At 48.6% G+C, this 16,501-nt stretch overlaps 1 protein-coding gene across 4 annotated transcripts in view; it reads left to right on the top strand.

Annotated features, from left to right (window-relative positions):
• SPATA13 (spermatogenesis associated 13) overlaps positions 1–16,501 on the top strand; it is a 66,577-nt gene extending 50,076 nt beyond the window's left edge. For 3 of the 4 annotated variants that reach the window (XM_045566745.1, XM_045566747.1, XM_045566746.1), the window contains 8 exons: positions 202–381; positions 747–932; positions 2,741–2,920; positions 4,814–5,046; positions 8,077–8,206; positions 9,954–10,326; positions 12,714–12,788; positions 14,841–16,501. In XM_045566745.1, coding sequence (XP_045422701.1) covers positions 202–381; positions 747–932; positions 2,741–2,920; positions 4,814–5,046; positions 8,077–8,206; positions 9,954–10,326; positions 12,714–12,788; positions 14,841–15,016 — 1,533 coding nt within the window. In that variant the 3' untranslated portion in view covers positions 15,017–16,501. Of the gene's footprint in view, positions 1–201; positions 382–746; positions 933–2,740; positions 2,921–4,813; positions 5,047–8,076; positions 8,207–9,953; positions 10,327–12,713; positions 12,789–14,791 lie in introns of all 4 variants that reach the window. The other variant, XM_045566744.1, reaches the window with a different exon arrangement.

Genomic DNA, 16,501 nt, shown 5'->3' with positions numbered 1-16,501 from the left:
TTTCCTTTAAGAGCAGGTAAGAGATGCCCGCCTGATTTTGTTTTCCCAGCACGTTTCCTCCGTTCATTCTGTGTAACCAAATGGTCCACCGGTGCATCCCAATGAGACCTAGAAGATGTCAGTGCCCCCTTCACACGGTGGCTCCCTGGCCGCCCTGCCCGCGTACTGTCTGTGCTAAGCACACCCCCGTCTCCATTTCAGCTGATTGGCGACGGCAGCGTGGTCTGGGCGGAAGCCCTGTGGGACCATGTGACCATGGACGACCAGGAACTGGGCTTCAAGGCCGGTGATGTCATCCAGGTTCTAGAAGCCTCCAACAAGGACTGGTGGTGGGGCCGGAATGAGGACAAGGAAGCCTGGTTCCCCGCGAGCTTTGTCAGAGTAAGTGTGTGGCTCTCTGTGCTGTCCGAAAGCACCTGTCGGGGAGCAGCAGAACCGTTTCAGGCCAGATCCCGCTCTTGATACAGATTCGCTTCCTCGTATTTGTTTGTAATCTGACTATAAGATATTAGGCTGGGTTGCAGTAAAAATTGTAACGAAGGCAAACGAGTTGTTTGGCATGGCCGCTGTGGTCCTCGGGCACCCGGGCTCGGCCGAGGCTCTGCTAAGCCCGTAGAGACGCAGGCTGGGGCCGGGCTGCCTTGTAACTGGTCACAGAGAAGTGGCACCCCGGGAGGTCTCCCGCCTTGGTTCTGGCGCAGCCTCCCCCCGCCCCAGTTTACCTGTCGCCTGTGTGTGGACCACAGCTGCGTGTGAACCAGGAAGAGCTGTCGGAGAACTCCAGCAGCACCCCCGGCGAGGAGCCGGACGAGGATGCCGGCCACAGCCACCACAGACACTCTGAGAACAAGCACCAGATGAGGACGAACGTCATCCAGGAGATCATGAACACCGAGCGGGTGTACATCAAACACCTCAAGGACATCTGCGAGGTAAGGCGCCAGGCCCCGGGCCTCCTGCGGTAGCGCAGGGTTGCGTGATGTGCCAGTGGGTTTCCTTCCCGCGCCTCCGTCCGGGTCGGACCCTGGCAGGTGCGCACTTGTCCACACTCCTCGTAGCTCTTGCCTCCATCCTGGCCGTTCCCCCTGCGCAGACTGGTCAGGCACCTGCCGTCCGCACCGCTAGGCGTAGGTGGCTGTGGCTGTCCTACCTGGCGGTGCGGCAGGCCTCCCTTAAGGGCTCTTTGCAACTGTCTCTTTCAGGACTTAACTCCTGAGGTTATTGAAAGTGAGTGATTTTCATAGGAGGCCACACCCTCACTTGACTTTACAAAGAATCAAGGTTTGTCACTGTCTGCAGCCCCGTTGCAGCCGGCCACTGACTCACAGGCAAGATTCTGAGTCAGCTGGACACAGACGGGTGGGAATTGCTTTTATCTGGTGATATCCAGGGTTCTGTAAGGTCATGATATTCTACTTGGCGGTAAGTTGTATAGTCTTGTCCTGATTTCAGAGAACTGACCATTAGTAGATGTGTATCTGAAAGGGTTTTTTCCTCCTATGGCATTTTTCGTTTTTACGGATTTTGTATGAGTGCCGCACTAAACTGTTGTTTGCCCAGCCCGATCATTCCAGCTCCCCTGGCTGTGGGTGCTGATGTCGGCACTATCGATTCAACTGTGACCGTTCAGCACTGAAGACAAGCTGAAGTCAGAGAACTGCCCATCCTGTAATCGGATTAGCCGGCCACATAGACATGCCAGTGTTTAGCTTATTCGTGCCAACTGTCTTATTCCGTGTAAATGTATGGTGGAAAAAGTGTCCTTAAAGTGGCATTTTAGGAAAATTAGGGTAGTTGCCAATAATCCGTTGAGCATTCACTGTATTCCATCCCTTTACCTGGATTAACTCAGTTAATACAGCATTCTCACTAGGCAGATCCTATAAGCAGCTCTATTACAGATGAAGAAACTGAGGCATAGAGAAATGAACTGGTAGAGTCGAGATTTAAACCCAAGCTGTCTGCCCCAGAGCCTGTACTCTGAACTATTACATACAGTATATAGTTTTTCTATTGAAATTCATATCAAATAGTCTGGTATGTGTTTTACCTTGTGGTCAGTTTAGTCTATTTAATGACATGATGCTCTTTGGGAGGTAACTATTATGTGTATGGATGGCCTTTTCTTCCCATCCCACTGACTCCTACCCAAGCCATAGAGTATATAACTGTGGTATTGTACATAGAGAATTAATTAGTGCTCTTCATTAGTGCAGGCTTCTGATACAGACCTATAGACTTAGGCTGTGCATGGAAAGTGGGTGGTGGCAGAACCCTTGGGAAGACATCCTTGGCTGCCTGCCATGGCAGACAGTGAGCAGAGCTGCAGTAGCTATTCAGCAGGTGATGACACTGCATTTGACTGGTCTGCTCAGCTGTGAAATGGAATTAGGGACGGGAGAATGATTATCTTAAGAGTTTGGGGAAAATGTGACAATACCAATTTTTGAGCTCTGGTATTTAAAATTTGTTTCTGGAAACATCATATGAGTTCTTGGATTATATTAATAAATCCAACCATGTGAACCTTTTTGCTTTTCTTTTGTTTTTTAAATATCTATGGCAAGTTATAGTCACAGGAGTATCTCAGCAGGACCCACAGAGGTTAAAATAATTTTCACTAGTTCAAATCCACTCCAAGATCATGGCTTTAGGCCCCCAAAACTGTGTTATTCAAATAAATATTAATAATTTCTTTGAGTTTCCAAACAAACTAAAAAGTTGCTTTTGTCTTTTACAGGGCTATATTAGACAGTGCCGCAAGCACACGGGAATGTTCACCGTTGCACAACTAGCCACTATTTTTGGAAACATTGAAGATATTTACAAATTCCAAAGAAAGTTCCTGAAAGACCTTGAGAAACAGTACAATAAAGAGGAACCTCACTTAAGTGAAATAGGATCCTGCTTTCTTCAACATGTACGTCACGGTTACTTCTCTACTAATAACATCTGGTTAAGTAGTAATCTTGTTTCCTTTTCTTAATTTAAAAATGAAAAAAAAATTTTTAACTTAACATACCCACGCCATAAAAAAGTAATTTTGAAACAAGTCTTTTTTTATTTTATTTTTTCTGTTTGTTTGCTAGGTTAATTTTCTATCAAGTGGAGATGTCCCTTGTAAAATTAAGTGGATTGGTTTATGTGGTCAGTCTGTACCAGACATCCCAAGTCTGTCTTTTCAGAATCCTTTATGTAGTCTGGAATTAGGAGGTTGCATTTGGAGTAATTTCTAATAATATCTAGAGTCTCTTATATTTCAAGCACTTTTGGGGGGAGTTTTCTTATATTGACTCCTATGAGGTAGGTATGGTTATTTTCCCCATTTTATAGATGAGGAAACTAAGGCTCAAGGTCACACCCTAGTAAGTAGCAGATGTGACTTCAGACCTAGGCATGTGCTCTAGTGACGGCTGAGCATTCCCGTGATAATGACCTGAGTTTACCATTTTTTGAGTGATGATTTACTATTACTGTTTGATACTAAAAGATTCCAGAGGAAGATTTTATTTCCGGCCCAAATAGGGAGCAATGAAAGTAATGATAACAATGACAACAACCTCCTTCACTTCCTGGGTGCTGGACCCAGTAGCATCCTAGAGCTGGTCCTCTGGGTGGGTAGATTTTAGTAGCTGAGGATAATGTTTTTGTGGCGCAGATGAGAAGATGGGCCCGGTAGGTGGCCTGGGCATATTTGGGACCTTGTAACGGGCCTGCCTTTGTGGCTAGAGCGGAAGGTTCCTGCAGAGGAACAGTAAGAGAGAAGCTGTGGACCAGGCCAGGTCAGGCGGGGGCAGGATGGTGAGTCCCTCCATGGAGAGCAGCAGAGGTTGTCGCTGCCACTGGGGAGCGGCCGAGGTGGCCTGGCCTGGGGAGGGGGAAACAGAGAGACTGTTGAAGTGGGTGTTTTTAAGGAAAACCCGACAAGACTGATTATAAGCAACAGAGAAAAAGCAGCAAACAAAACTGCATATAGTGTTTTGAGTCTCAAAGAATTAACACGTGGATTAGGAAAATGTGTTTCCTAGGCAAACCAGAGTTTGGTTTTGGGTGTGTTGAGTCTGAGCACACGGAAGCCCCAGCCCTGGCGCAGGGCACGGGCAGGAAGGACGGCTGCCTGGAGCGGGTGGACACTGCGGGTGCGGCGCCCAGTGGTGGGGGTGACGTGAAGGCCACACTCAGAGCGGAAGAGCTGTGCCGTGGGGACTGCGCCTGAAAGTAGGGGAAGGGCGGGGAGCCCAGGACACGTGCAGGGAGGACGGGGAGGGGAAGACGGGGAGAATGTGGCTCCGGAGCCCAGGCGCAGGGCAGGGCGGCAGCGGCCTCAGAATGAGAAGGTGGGGAGACGGGGGTCAGCAGAGGCCTTTCTGTCTGAGGTGAGAGGGTGACAGGGTGACATGTGTGGCAGCCAGACCCAGAGCGTTAAGGAGGAGGCTCATGGTGAGGAGGAGAAAGTGTCCAGTGGCACCTCCTGGTCGAGGAGTCTGTTACAGTGGACGATGAGGCAGGAGGGAGTCGGGCGTTAGAGCAGCACCCCCCTCTCCTCTGCTGCTAGAGGTCAGATCACGGCTGGGGGCTGGAATGGGACAGTGTGCGGAGTCCCAGAGCAGCCTCCCCCCAACCCTCGGAGAACCGTGGGAATGCCCCTTCCTACCTAGGAGACCAGGGCAGAGCAGCTTGCGGATCCGCCCTCCTTCCAGGAATCATCCCCCTCCTTCCCAGGAGTGTCCCTTAGAGGGGACCAGGGTGTTGCCTGTCCTGTCACAGTGGAGCCACCCCAGAAGCTGATGCAGCTGTGCCTTCCCCTCCGCAGCAAGAGGGCTTCGCCATCTACTCCGAGTACTGCAACAACCACCCGGGCGCCTGCCTGGAGCTCGCCCAGCTCATGAAGCAGGGCAAGTACCGGCACTTCTTCGAAGCCTGCCGCCTGCTGCAGCAGATGATCGACATCGCCATCGACGGGTTCCTGCTCACGCCGGTGCAGAAGATCTGCAAGTACCCGCTGCAGCTGGCCGAGCTGCTCAAGTACACCACGCAGGAGCACAGGTGAGGGCAGCGGCAGGGGCCTTAAGCCTGCACGCAGGGCCTCCCGGGACAGCAGTGACAGGCGGGCTTCGGTGTCAGCCTTACCCCTTTCAGTCAGCTCTACGGGAGAAGTCTTTGGATCATTCAGAATGCATTAGCTATTGAAATGGGATCATTGAAGAGCCTCTGGAACAGCCATTCCTAGAGATGTGAAAACAGAAGGCTAATTCTTAAGCCATGTCATGAGCACGTGAACTTACGTGTGTTGTATAAATACTGCTTTTTAGCCGCGCAATAGTTAAGAAACAGACCTTTTTAGAAGAAAGGGGCCGTGCAAATACAGCCTCAGAAAAACGTTCCTCCTCTCCCGTCCTGTACTCCTCAGGGTGATTCGCAGCAGCTCTCAGAGCAGTGTTACTTATGGCTGAAAAGTTACTTACTTTCTAGAAGGGGTGAGGACGCACAAAAGTTTGATCCATAGCCGGGTAGAGGCTGGAATAGCTTTTATAGGATCAGCTTAGCAGACCCCGTTGCCGAGATGCTGAGGCTCTGAGCCCTGCCTGGCTGCCGGTGCTGTCTGTGGTCCCTGCTCCCCTCTGCCCTCGCGGGAAGCTCAGGGCCACTTTCCACAACTATCTGAACTGAACGCTCCACGTCCCGTTCAGCTCACTCTGTGCCTAGCCAAGCCCTTCTAGCTACCCACAGCACTTCTGCACTTTGAATCGCAGCTTCTCCTGAACAACAGCAACAAAACACACTCTCTTTATTGAGTCTGCCTTGATTGTTTCTGGATTCTTCTCAGGCCCTTGTTCCCTAGCCAAAGGGTCTCCTCTGGGGGAGCCAAAAAGTTATCTTGCTTACTTAATGGCAAACCAACATTTTCCCATGTGCACAGAAGCCCTGCTGTGATTACTCCTAAGATACGTCCGCTGTTCAGTATTAGAGCGGGCATGCCCGTTTTCCATGATGTGGGAAAATGGCACCACAGCGTGACCCAGCTGTTTGGTGCCTTCACGTGGCAGGGCTTGGTTAACTGATCAAGTTCTCACCTGGCCAGCTGGGACAGGATAGTTATAGGGCACCTCCTGTGTGCTGGACCCTGAGCCGGATGCGCAGTGGTGCAAGGTTCCAGGTAGAGCTTGTTCCAGGGAGAATCGAGCCAAACAGGGTCCATGTCACGGGCACAAGGCTCTCCCTGCACCTGCAGTCCTTGAGAAGCTCCTCTTGCAGGGTCCTGGGGAGAAGAGGGAGAGGGAAAGGATTGTACCTAGAGGAAATTTCTGTGGCAAACGCAGAGTTCTGGGTTTTAACAACTAAATGTCTCCCTGTAGGGAATGGAGAATGGATCATTCTTTTGTCCTTGGAGCCTCTGAACTCCTATAGAGGGACAGGGCTTAAAAAAGGAACTTTATTACAATTAGATTGGAAGGTAAAGCTATAAGAGGTCTTTGAACAATGGCCCTCAGATATGGGTGTTGGTTTAAAGAATTAGGACGAACAGAATAAGAGAAAAGAGTTTATCGAAATAGATACAAGAGAGCTGTATCTAGTTCTTTCTCTTTCTGACAGAAAAATCAGAAAAGTTTAGTGGAAAAAATTAGGGAAGTCAAGAGAGCCACAAATATGAAGAAAATTTTTTTTTTAGTTGTAAATATTTCTACAAAATTTTGAAGAAATTTTAAAGAAAGAATGAAAAAGCATCATGGTAAGGAGCCAGAAAAAATAAATAAGAGAATTAAAAGCAAAATCTTCTTGGAAGACTTGGATGGGCAGCTTAGTGCGTTCCAAGGTGGAGACACTATGGCCAGAAGTCCACACGTCACTCTGCAATAGTTGGTTTTTCTCTTTTCAGGGCATTTTTCACTATAAGCGTCTGCAAATTAGTTGAAAGGAAATGACAAAAAAGAAAAAAAAAACAAACAAACAATACTTCCTTAAGTAAAACAAAGCAAAAAAAAATCTACAAACCATTACATTCTGCCTCTTTTCTGAAATTGTCCAGAAAAACTTATTTTGCACCCTTTCTTCATTGCTGGAGGCCTCTTTGGGGGTTTTGCTCCCATTCTTTCGGCAGCCCCCTGTGTGGCATTTTTGTTCCTGCTTTCTGCTCTGCCTCTGAGTGTGAGCAGGCCTGTCTGAGACAGCAGGGCCTGCTTGGTGGAGCAATGCCCAGGGACTTCCTGGAGCTGAGCTGAATTGTGTTTGGTAAATAGACAATAGAATCTGCTTTCAAGGCTTTTTTCCCCCTGCCATGCAGGCTTTCTAACGCATTCCAGCCGAGGTGTGCTGGCTCTGTCTGTCCTGTAAGTCACCACGGGGAAATAGAAAATGCAGCTCATTAGCTGGAGGGTCGGTTTACACATCCCCAAATTATTAACACTGAGCACGACCTGAACGTAAAACTTCCAGATCCTGGGCATGCTCTGCTCTAGCCTGTGTGTTTTGGTTTCCCGGTCCCTGTAGTTTTAGCAGGCTTGGGGGCAGGTGCCTGCTGGGGAGAACATTTCAGTGTGATGCGACCGAGTGTGCACAAGGCACCAGGAATGCAGATGTGCTGGTGAGGCAAATGCCGTGCTAGCATTTCCATAACTCCCCTGTCCTCTCCTGAACAGCAGGAAAGATGAGACTGGGAGCAAATAATTACCCTTGAAAATGGTCAGTGATTTTTAAAGTACTTCATATAGCAAAACTGGTTCTATCAGAATCAAAACAGTGATAGACTATTCTCTCTGTGTTAATGAAAATAGTCCATTATCACTGTGACTAAAACTTATTTCTTGTGGCATTTACTTTCATTCATTGTGATCTCCGGGGAATGAATGAAAACATTCTTATTCCAAAGAATTCTGAATTGCTTTGCGTCAGCTCCCCCAACCTATGCAGACTGTGGTCTATTCATGGGGGAATAAGAAAGGGGAAACAAAGGCTGTTATTTAAATGCCACTTTGCCTAAACTGTTGGTATAGGAAGCAGGGATTGAGTGCGTCATTTTGTCAGTCCTCGTCTGCAAGGTCCGTGTTATAAGATTAACATTAACTTCCCATTTTGCAGTGATTACAACAATATAAAGGCAGCATATGAGGCCATGAAGAACGTGGCTTGCTTGATCAATGAGCGCAAGCGCAAGCTGGAGAGCATAGACAAGATAGCCCGCTGGCAGATGTCCATCGTGGGCTGGGAGGTAAGTGGGAAACGCCCCCACCTGGTGCAAGTGCTTGCTCCCCCTGCACCTTCGATTGGGGTTAACGTACTTTGAAATCCTGTGATTCATACTTTATATACTTGGCTTTAATGGTATATATGCTATCAATAGTGTATTTTGAGGAATATTGCTGAATTTAACACACAACTACTTTATGGCCCCTCTCCATGAAGGAATAAAATCAGAAGTGTGTCTGCAATTGATTTTTCACTTAGCCCGTCTGTCCGATAGAGAGTAAGCCCCATGGGAAAGCTGGAGGACACTCCAAATGCAGCCACAAGGCACAGTGGTAGTAGCATGGCGGACTCGAGTCACCGCCTGCATTTGAATCCTGTTCAATCTGAGCAAGATATAAGTGTTTCATCCTATAAATTGGGAAGGAAAATATTACCCACCTTATGGGCTACTGTGAGCATTATAGAAGACAGTACAAATACGAAGCTTGACACAGCCCATAATAATGGTCCAACAAATACTTTCTGTCTACGTCTTAATATATATACACACACATATATTTATAAAAACAATGACAATAGCTAGCACCTGTATTGTGTTTACCATTTATATATACACAAACTCATTTAATCCTCTCAACAATCCTATGAAGTAGCCACTGTTTACTACCTCCATTTAACAGATGGGAAAACTGAAGCACAGAAAGGTTAAGTAGCTTGCCCAAGGCCACACAGCTAAAAAGTGGCAGAGCTGGATTCAAACCCAGGTGGCCCTGGCTTCAAAGTCCATGCTGTCCCTGTTACTAGGAACAATAAGCTGATGCCATTCCGATTGTTTTTAGACCAAGTCGCATTATCCTACATCCATTAATTGAGCAGAACTCCTTTTCCCAGAGGAATGAGAAAATCTGGAGTGAGAAGTGAGGTTTTTAACTGAAGTCGGTGATAGCAGTGAAAGTTGGTGGGAAATGCTAATACTACAAGGGCCTTATAGACGTCTGGAGCTTGGACGGGACCTCAGAGAACACGAGTCCAAGTCCCTTACTTTGTGAGGGAGGAATCTAGGGCATGCGTTGCTCTGAGCAAGTAAACAGAAGAACTATTTTGGAGTCAAGCTCTTTTGCCTCCAGAAAACATTGTGTGTGACTGGGATTAAAGGAGAACAAAATCTTATAAAACAAAGCCAGGGTCATACCAAATACCATAAAGTAACACTGGATTTGTGTTTTTCCTTTTGATCTTGGATTCTGATATTTAGGGGGTAGTTGGTAAGAGGTTTACTATTTCTTGTTGACAATTTGTCATCTGGCCTTTCGTTTTCAAGACCCTAAACTAGTTGTTATTCCAGGGAGCTGCTCTGTACCTGGCACAAAACAGAAGTCTTTGGTACTGTGTTCCCATACAGTAGGCCTCCTCATTGCTCGCTTGTTCTTGGGGTCAGTCTGGGTCCGCTGCCATTTCAGATCTTAGCTGGATGGCATTAATTAAGCGTGCTTCAGGTAAGGAAGACACTAAAGATAACATAGGGGTAACTGTAACATTTTCTCATTGAATAAGAAAAAAAGAAAAGAAAGAAATTTCATGCCCAAGGAGAGCAATAAACCCAGGTTTCAATGGCCTTGGAGGTCCGGCCCACCTGTGAATGGGGCAGGTGGTGGGCAGCCTCAGGTAACCAGGAAGTCTGAGAAAGCTGCGTCGGGGCCTCTCCCACATTCCTGACATGTGAGGAAATCAGAATTAGAAGATCCTAAGGTGTGTTTTTATTCTTCCAGGGACTAGATATCTTAGACCGAAGCTCAGAATTGATTCACTCTGGGGAACTGACCAAAATCACCAAGCAAGGCAAGAGCCAGCAGCGGACGTTCTTCCTGTTTGACCACCAGCTGGTGTCCTGCAAGAAGGACCTGCTGCGCAGGGACATGCTCTACTACAAGGGTCGGATGGACATGGACGAGATGGAGCTCGTGGACTTGGAGGATGGGCGGGACAAGGACTGGAACCTCAGCGTGAAAAACGCCTTCAAACTCGTCAGTAAGAGCTCGGACGAGGTTCACCTGTTTTGTGCCAAAAAACAAGAAGACAAGGCCAGGTGGCTGCAGGCCTGTGCGGATGAAAGGAGGCGGGTGCAGGAGGACCAGGAGATGGGTGAGCAGCCTCGGCCCCCGGCCCCCCGGCCTCTGCTTTCTGGCCTCATTCTCTGCCCCCGTGTGCCTGCTCTGCCCAGCCCTCTCCATGAGAGACCAGTCCTGCCTTGGGCAAAGGATAAAGGATTTGCGAATCCTGAATACTTGTTTGTAACCTTGCTTAACCGAGACAGACCATGACAGTGTAGTTAGTTACTGCAGCACCATTTATGCAACACTGACCTTGTGTCAGACACTGCAGCACATTCACAGAGATTGTCACATTGACTCCCTGTGAAGTGGTTACTATTGTTATGCCTACTTTACAGGTAAGAAAATTGAGGCTTACAGAACTGGCCCACTCTTGAGACATGGCCAAGTAGCATTTAAAACTAGCTCAGTTGTCCCCGGAGACTGAACCACACTGTGGTCACTATCGCCCAGGGCCTCGGAAGTATCAGATGATTCTAGAGGCTTCCCCCAGCTGTGTCTTTGCAAAGCACTTAAATTGACCTTGCTGCCACAGTCGATTCGCACCCACGGACTCCGCCTGCTGTTTCCCCATCTCTCGCACTTGAGAAACTAGGGACCCCGCGTCGTAGATTGCAGTTAAGGCTCCTTCATGCTCAGGATTACGCTTTGCTCTTTGGTCTCTCTGCCCAGCCTCTGCTGGCCTGGAGGTGTTGCGTGGCCCCGGGGCACGGAAGCTGCTGTGCCTGGCATTCAGGATGGCAGCACCACAGTCTCCCAGCCCCAGTCCCAGGGCCTCCCGAGCCCCCTAGGGTTTCCAGCATAAACTGTTGAATGGAGTCTGCCCGAGTGAGCCCAGACCTCAGGCCACGTGGGCCAGGGTGGAGGCACAGACATGCCCCTCCCAACCCTCACCCACGGCCGTGAGCAAAACCAGGCTGAAGACCAGGAGGTACCTATAGGTCCTCCCCAGCCCCAGCTCTAGGCTTGGCTGTGGATTTTGGTCTCACCTACAGCAGGTTTTGTGGGATCCTCTGTTAGAGTCAGAAGGGATTTACAAGTGGGTCAGGCTAACTGCCATCAGTAGCAGGAATCTCCTCAGAAACGCTCTCAACAGGCGGACGTCGGCCTGTGCCTGGACCACTCTACAATATGGAGCCCCCCACCTCACAGGCGGCCCCTGCTACCGAGTGTCAGGGTGTCCTGTAGACTAAGGACATCTGAGGCCCAGCAACTGCTCTGTATTATTGGTGCTGATTCCAGGGCCCATTGGAATAAGGCTAATCACTCTGTCATGCCCAGAATTCTGCAGATAGTTGCAGATTAAAATGCAAAATCACAACCTCATATCTTTACCCATCAGGTATTGTGGTCTAGTGCAGGCCCTGAAATCATCTGTAAGTCGGAATGTTTGGATTTGCCCTGAAACAGCGCTGCCTGTTTACAGGGGCATCCTAAACCCTTTCCACTCTGCCCTCCGTGGAAGAGAAGGGAGGGCCCTGCTGTGCAGTGCTCAGAAGACATGACCGTCTGGGCAAGTGTGGAGTAAAATAGGTCACAGGCCTTTGCCTGGAGTGTCATGCCAGTCTTGGTGCCCGATACATCGCGTGTGGTTGGGTACTGGAAAGAGTGCCGTAAACCAGGCCGGGCCTGGGGGGCATCCGAGGCTGGAGACGCCAAGGGCGGCCATGGAGCCCAAACCAGACGTCAGGACCAGTCAGGGACAGATGGCAGGGCCTGGACTGGCTCCACCTAGGTAGAGTGAGTGCCTGTCTGCAGGAGGAGGGCTGCCCAGGGGGGAAGGCAGGATCCAGCATCCACCTCCACCTGTCGTGGCTCTGTCCTTCTGTCTGTCCCCATGTCCTGACTGTGAGGCCGAGGTTGGTCCCATCTCCAGTTTTCCAGCTCTGGTGGCTTCACGGAGTTCTCCCACTGCACACAGCATCACTGCACTGCAGAGCTTTACGCAGAGGGGCGTTCACAGCTGGGGTGCAAAATCCCGTTCCCATTACTCAGGTAGTGCCTTTGTCAGGGTCGAGCTGCTAACTCCCAAAGCACCCGCAGCTCACGGGCAGGCAGGCCTGGCACCCTCGGCTTTGTCCTCTCCTCCCAGGACCTCAACCTTAGCGTTAGCACTGGGGTGACCCCGTGTGAACATTTACCCGGAAGGGTCTGACTTTACACAGTCTGTGTGCGTCATTATTAACAGCACCCATTTCACTCCAACCTGTGTCCAGGTTTGGAGGATAGTTCTGTGGCCATCCAGTGATGATCCCGCAACCGCCCTGTCCAACCTTCAGCCTCCCCTGGTTCTGTGAGGATCGAGGTTCTTTGCCTCCAGTTACGGCGAAGACCTCGGTGCCAACGTGGGTTGTGGTACAAGTTGTATTCCAGCGTGTGTTCACTGGCTCTGAACATGTAATTTCTTTCTAAACCCAGGAATGGAAATTTCAGAAAATCAGAAGAAACTCGCCATGTTAAATGCTCAAAAGGCAGGACAAGGAAAGTCGAAAGGTAAGGTTTGGAGCAGGCTTCGTCTCCTTAACGTGTACGAGTATTCTAATAAAAGTGGGGGGAAGTTGTTAGCCTATGGCCAGCTCTGAGCAAAGGAGAGAAGTGCGATTTAAAACTCAAAAGGACAGATCTGAAATAGGGGACAGTTGAAAGATAGCCTGTGTCTGGTTTTACATGTATGTCAGTGTTTGCTCCCGTTGGAATGTGGGCACAGGAAAGGTCTTTAGAGGTGGTACCAGAGGGTTGCAGACCTCCCCACCCCTGAGGGACAATGGTGTTAGCCCCACCAGGCCACACGGCACCGGTCTGAGGCAGACAAGGACACTTGCATTTTGGGGGCATGAGAGGAGGAAATCACCAACCCAACCTGCATGTCAGCTGTAGGCTGGCTACATTCTAGTTTAGGTAAAAAAAAAAGATCTAAGAAAGTTCAGTATATCAAGCAATGATGACACAAAAAGAAGACACAGGAGCTTATTTAAAGCAGTGATTCACTACCCTCTGTGCACATTAGAATTACTGGGCAGATACTCAAAAACACTGATGCCCAGGCCACGTACCCAGGGGTCCTAATGCACAAAGATTTTTGTGACGATCTATTCTAGCCCCAAAGGAATTCAGTAATAAGGATTTTTATTCCAAAAATAATGCATTATATTCTTAAAAACTTTATTCAGGTCAACTTTTTACTTTAAAAGGGATTTACCCTATGAAATTTATCCCATTCAATATTTTCCTAACTGAAAATGCGAAAACAAGGACCGGTTAATCCCAGGACTATGACAGGCCATCAACAAATGGGCCAAGAAGAATCCGTCACCAAAATGACACTTAGCATCCCCTGCTCTCCCCACGCAGATGCAGATTTCCCCCCACTAAGTTATAAATATCTTCAAGGCAGAAAAACTCATTTTTTAATTTTTTTGTATCTCCACTGTTAATGGCAGATGACTAGTAAATATCAGTTTGCTAGAACTTACTAGTTTCTGTCCGTATCTTCTAGGAGTCTCTCGCCCGCAGCTAGGCACTGAAGAATGGAATGAACACTAATGTTGATGGGTGGCCACCGGGTCGGGCACTGTGTGGGTTATCTTATTTCCTCCTTCCCATTGCTTGGAATATGAGGAAAGCCCTATGGCAAGTTGGGGGCAGGCGTGGTTTCTGAACCAAGTCCTGCCTGCATCCAGAACCCACCCTCTTCCATCACGTCATGCTGACTTACACAGTTACCTTTTGATCTAATAGCTGATTTTAATTATCCTTTTAAATGACCTGTGCACAGATTTAAAATGCCTGCTCTAGGCCAGGTACAGTAGCTCACACCTGTAATCCCAGCACTTTGGGAGGCCAAGACGGGAGGATCACTAGAGCCCAGGAGTTTGAGGCTGCAGTGAGCTATGATTGCACCACTGCACTCCAGCCTGGGTGACAGAGTGAGAGACTGTCTCAAGAAAAATAAATAAATAAAATGTCTCCTAATGAAACGGTTTTGATGAGAGCAGTCAGGTATTGGGGCACTGTTCTGAGTACCTCCATTAACTCATTTAATTCTCATAGCAGCCCAATAGGTATTGTGATCCCCACTTTAGAGATTAGGGAACTTAGGCACGGAGAAATCAAATGATTTCCCCAATAATCACAGCTAATAAGTGGCAGAGAAGGATTTGGGCCGAGGCAATACAAGCTCCAAGCTTTCGTGTAGAGCATTTCACTGTTTCTCATCCTGTCAGTGGGGTTCTAATTCTGCCACTTACTGCTGTGTGGCCACAGGGGAGCCCCATGACCTCTCTGGCTTTCAGTTTCCTTCCCTGTCAATTTAGCGTAACGGTCCCCTCCTTGGAAGCTTTTGGGAGGATTCAGTGAGATCACCTATGTCAAGCTCCACACACAGCATCCAAACGTAATAAATATTTCTCGTGTAGCTACTAGAAGTTCTGTTGGTTAATGTGAATTAAGAATTAGCTAAGAATTTTGAGTCTTAGCACTTTTTTTTTCCTTTTCAGTTAACAAGTGACCTCAGTCCCTGTTCCATCTTTCTCCCCTTCGATGTAGGCTACAGTGGCTGCCCCATGGCCCCGCCGCACCAGGGCTTGCACCCCCTCCACCAGCGCCACGTCACCGTGCCCACCAGCGTCCCCCAGCAGCAGGTCTTCGCCCTGGCAGAACCCAAGAGGAAGCCTTCGCTCTTCTGGCACACCTTCAATAAGCTCACCCCTTTCCGGAAGTGAAAGCAGGAGGGCTGTGTTCCAACTGAGGCAATTGTAAAGGGGAGAACCATTTTTATTTCTTCTGTGCTTAAATCCAAGGAAAGTTTCTTGGACCCAGTGCTGAAAACTTCTTGTTGGGGATCAATGAAAGAGAGAAGGACTTGGACTCACCTTCAACCTTCAGAGACCCAGCTGCCTTCACAGAAAGGTGAAGAAGGTCATGACGCACAGCTTCATCCTGCATGAGAACCCCCTCGCCCTGCGACCCGCTCTGAGGTGGCCGGGACTTGGGACCCAGTACCACGCTCCCAAGGGAACGCTGAGACGGGGCCCCGGCGAGCCTCGCCCATCAGTGATGAGCAAGCTTCTGCCACGGTTCCGCACAGGGTGTCACGAGGTTTTCAGTCCCTAAGGAAGGACTAAATTAGAGGATCCCTTTTGCATTTGAAAAGGGAGTCCTGGAGACGAGGTTGGTCCCATGCTGTCTTGCTAGCACGCGGCTGCGCACACCTAGAAGCTGAGCTCTTACTCCTTTCCATAGTATCAGGGAACCCTCCGCTGCTGTGAGGGCCGTGGTGTTTCCTGGTGTCTTCTGAGTCCACACAGTTGCCAAATCGTAGTACAGGCTTCGTCTTGCAAGATTCCTTTTCCTACAAGCAAAGGGGAGAAAACAATGTTGCATCCATCACCTGGCAGCGTGGCCTGCAGTGCAGAGTGACTTAAGCATCCTCAAGATACCGCTGCTTTCAAGACAAGGAGGGAGAAATCCTCCTGCATGCCGGGTTTGTCCTTAGGCAGGTCCTCTCCTGCCTTGAATAATTCCACAAGCAGAAATCGTGTCTTGCCCACACGCCATAACCTAAGAAAGTCCTGCCATTCAAACAACTTTTTGAGATATAAAAGCCCATTTACTCTAATTTTTATGAGAAAGGAAATATGAAAATGCACTGTTGGAAGGCATTCTCAGAGAGCATCCCTGCACTGCTCCTGACATCCTCACCAAATTGTAACGAAATTACAAAGACACATACATTCCACGGAGAAAACATGAGGGGGCTGGAGCAGTCCTGCTTCCTGGGGATTTGAAACTGCCTTTGTCACATAAACCCAAAACAAAAGCATGTAACCGTGCCACCATGAGAATGTTGGCAGATTTCCGAAGACTGATTCTTTCCGAAGACCTTAACAAAATATCAAGGCTTAGAGATAGCAGTTTTAACGAAGGCCACACGGGCTGATACCTGCGGATAATAATCTCCTTTATGTGTTTATGTTGTGCATTTTGATGAAAATAACTTTTAGCTATATCTGGAGAAGACAGGCTCTGCAAGGGAGATGCCATTTTAACCTACTCAGTGCCCTGGAGGGAAGGTATCGTGTATCGTGTTGTACAGTTTGTGGATTTCTGTTTCAAAAGCTCGTTTTTATATGCTACTCTTGCAAAGTTGTTTTTTCTAGTAGATCCATGTTTGAGAATAAACAAATCTGTGAAAGACAGAGGTGTAA

The sequence above is a fragment of the Lemur catta genome, chromosome 13 (genome assembly GCF_020740605.2).
Source record: "Lemur catta isolate mLemCat1 chromosome 13, mLemCat1.pri, whole genome shotgun sequence".
NCBI classification, from domain to species: Eukaryota; Metazoa; Chordata; class Mammalia; order Primates; family Lemuridae; genus Lemur; species Lemur catta.
The sequence above is the reverse complement of the archived record's forward strand: the minus strand, read 5'-3'. Positions and strand labels throughout refer to the sequence as shown.